Source organism: Otolemur garnettii, unplaced genomic scaffold (assembly GCF_000181295.1).
Source record: "Otolemur garnettii isolate 467f Iridium unplaced genomic scaffold, OtoGar3 scaffold00120, whole genome shotgun sequence".
In the NCBI taxonomy this organism is placed as follows: Eukaryota; Metazoa; Chordata; class Mammalia; order Primates; family Galagidae; genus Otolemur; species Otolemur garnettii.
The window spans coordinates 1,889,127-1,890,709 of NW_003852515.1; the positions used below are offsets into that span (position 1 = coordinate 1,889,127).

The window sequence follows — 1,583 nt, forward strand, 5'->3', positions numbered from 1 at the left end:
TTTAAACTGTGAGAGATGGTAAGTGCTAGGCACGATGCTAGCATATAAAGATACCAACCTAATCCATGTGGGCGTAGCTGGTGGGGTGTGGGGAGCAGTGCAGGTCTGTGACAGATCTATAAGGGATTTGTCCATAAGAAAGATAGTATTTTTTATTATCATCATTTATATTGAGGAAAACAAACTACACAGTTGCCTGTGACTCTGAGATACACCCACAATAACCTCGAAACCCACAAACCACTCAACCATCAGCCTAAAACGTGTCTTTGCATTTTATTTTAGGAAAACATAAATCTGGTCACAAAATATCTTCAGAGAGCAAGATAAGCCACGAAACATACAGAACAGATCTGAATAACAAGTCTGGGGCCACGGCTATGTTCAGGGGGCGGAGCTGACACGAAATTATCTTCTTCCCGGACGAGCAAGGTTAACCCGAGCTGCACAGCCCAGATGGTCATGAGATTTACAGCTATCTAAAGGGGCGCAGAATCCTTTCAAGGGTTGAGTTATGATGACTTCTAGGTATTGATTAAATGAGAACACCAACCCGGTATGCAGCAGAGCGTTAGGGAATGAGGAGCAGAGGGGAGATGGTGGTGGTGATCGCCTTTATGTAGTTTTCAAAGTCACTTCCAAAAAGAAGGATGAGGTAATAGTTGAATATCCCAGCCAGGGACATGAGGAACAGGAACAGTATGATGCGTTTCCCAAATATGTAGCCAGGGGTGCTGGAAAAGAAGGAAATAGAAAACTGTAGACCCAGCACAAATGACACCAATTTCAAAAAAAAAAAAAAGTGAAATTTTAGACACATGGGGTTTAAATTATAGCTTCTTATACGCGACAATGCTCCATTTACCATTTACTTCATAGGAAGGATGGAAGTATCTTAGCTATTATTAGTCATCGAACATATTTCAAAACCAAGCTAAAAAGCCTGGACCTCGAAACCCATCACCGTTTGGGCTCTGCTGTACCAGTTTCTCTGCACTCTCCAATTTCTTCACTCCAATTTCCCCATGATGGCCTGAGAGCCGCAGGTTCTGCTGGTCACCAGGCATTCTGACTGAGGGTTAGGACCCTCCCCCAGCTGCCCCTCTGAAGGAGTGCTTACAGGGCCTACACTGGTGTCTGTGTGTATAACGCAGGACTGTTAGAAGCCAGAGCTTAAATGAGCTGATAAAGCTGGTGGAATCTAAAAGGTCCTTAAGCATCTGAGACTTTAACCTACTGAGACTGCTGGGAATAGCTCGTGTTTGTATCCATGAGACCTGGGCAAGCCAGCTGTGGAAGACAGGCCTCTACACTTTTGAGGGGAGGGAAAGAAACTTTTAAAATATATTTATATCCTTCTCTCAAAGGCTCTAAATCCTGAGCCGCTTGGGCAGACCACCAGCTGGGGGCAGGAGGCGTTTCCCCAGTTGGATGGGGCCGCCTGTTTGCACGCAGAGGCTGCCCTGGTTTGTACCTCTCCTTTGCAGAACACTCTTCCCACTATGTAGCTGGGCCTGTCTCATTGGCACTGAAAATCAAATGACCATTCAGCTGCTGAATGCTGAATCCTGTTTCTTTTCTTT

The 1,583-nt window shown here is 45.2% G+C and overlaps 1 protein-coding gene across 1 annotated transcript in view; it reads right to left on the reverse strand.

Annotated features, from left to right (window-relative positions):
- Positions 1–251: 251 nt before the first annotated feature.
- The window catches only part of ALOX5AP (arachidonate 5-lipoxygenase activating protein), a 25,300-nt gene continuing 23,968 nt past the window's right edge, over positions 252–1,583 (reverse strand). The window contains exon 5 of the mRNA XM_003797606.2: positions 252–734. Coding sequence (XP_003797654.1) covers positions 572–734 — 163 coding nt within the window. The 3' untranslated portion in view covers positions 252–571. The remainder of the gene's footprint in view (positions 735–1,583) is intronic.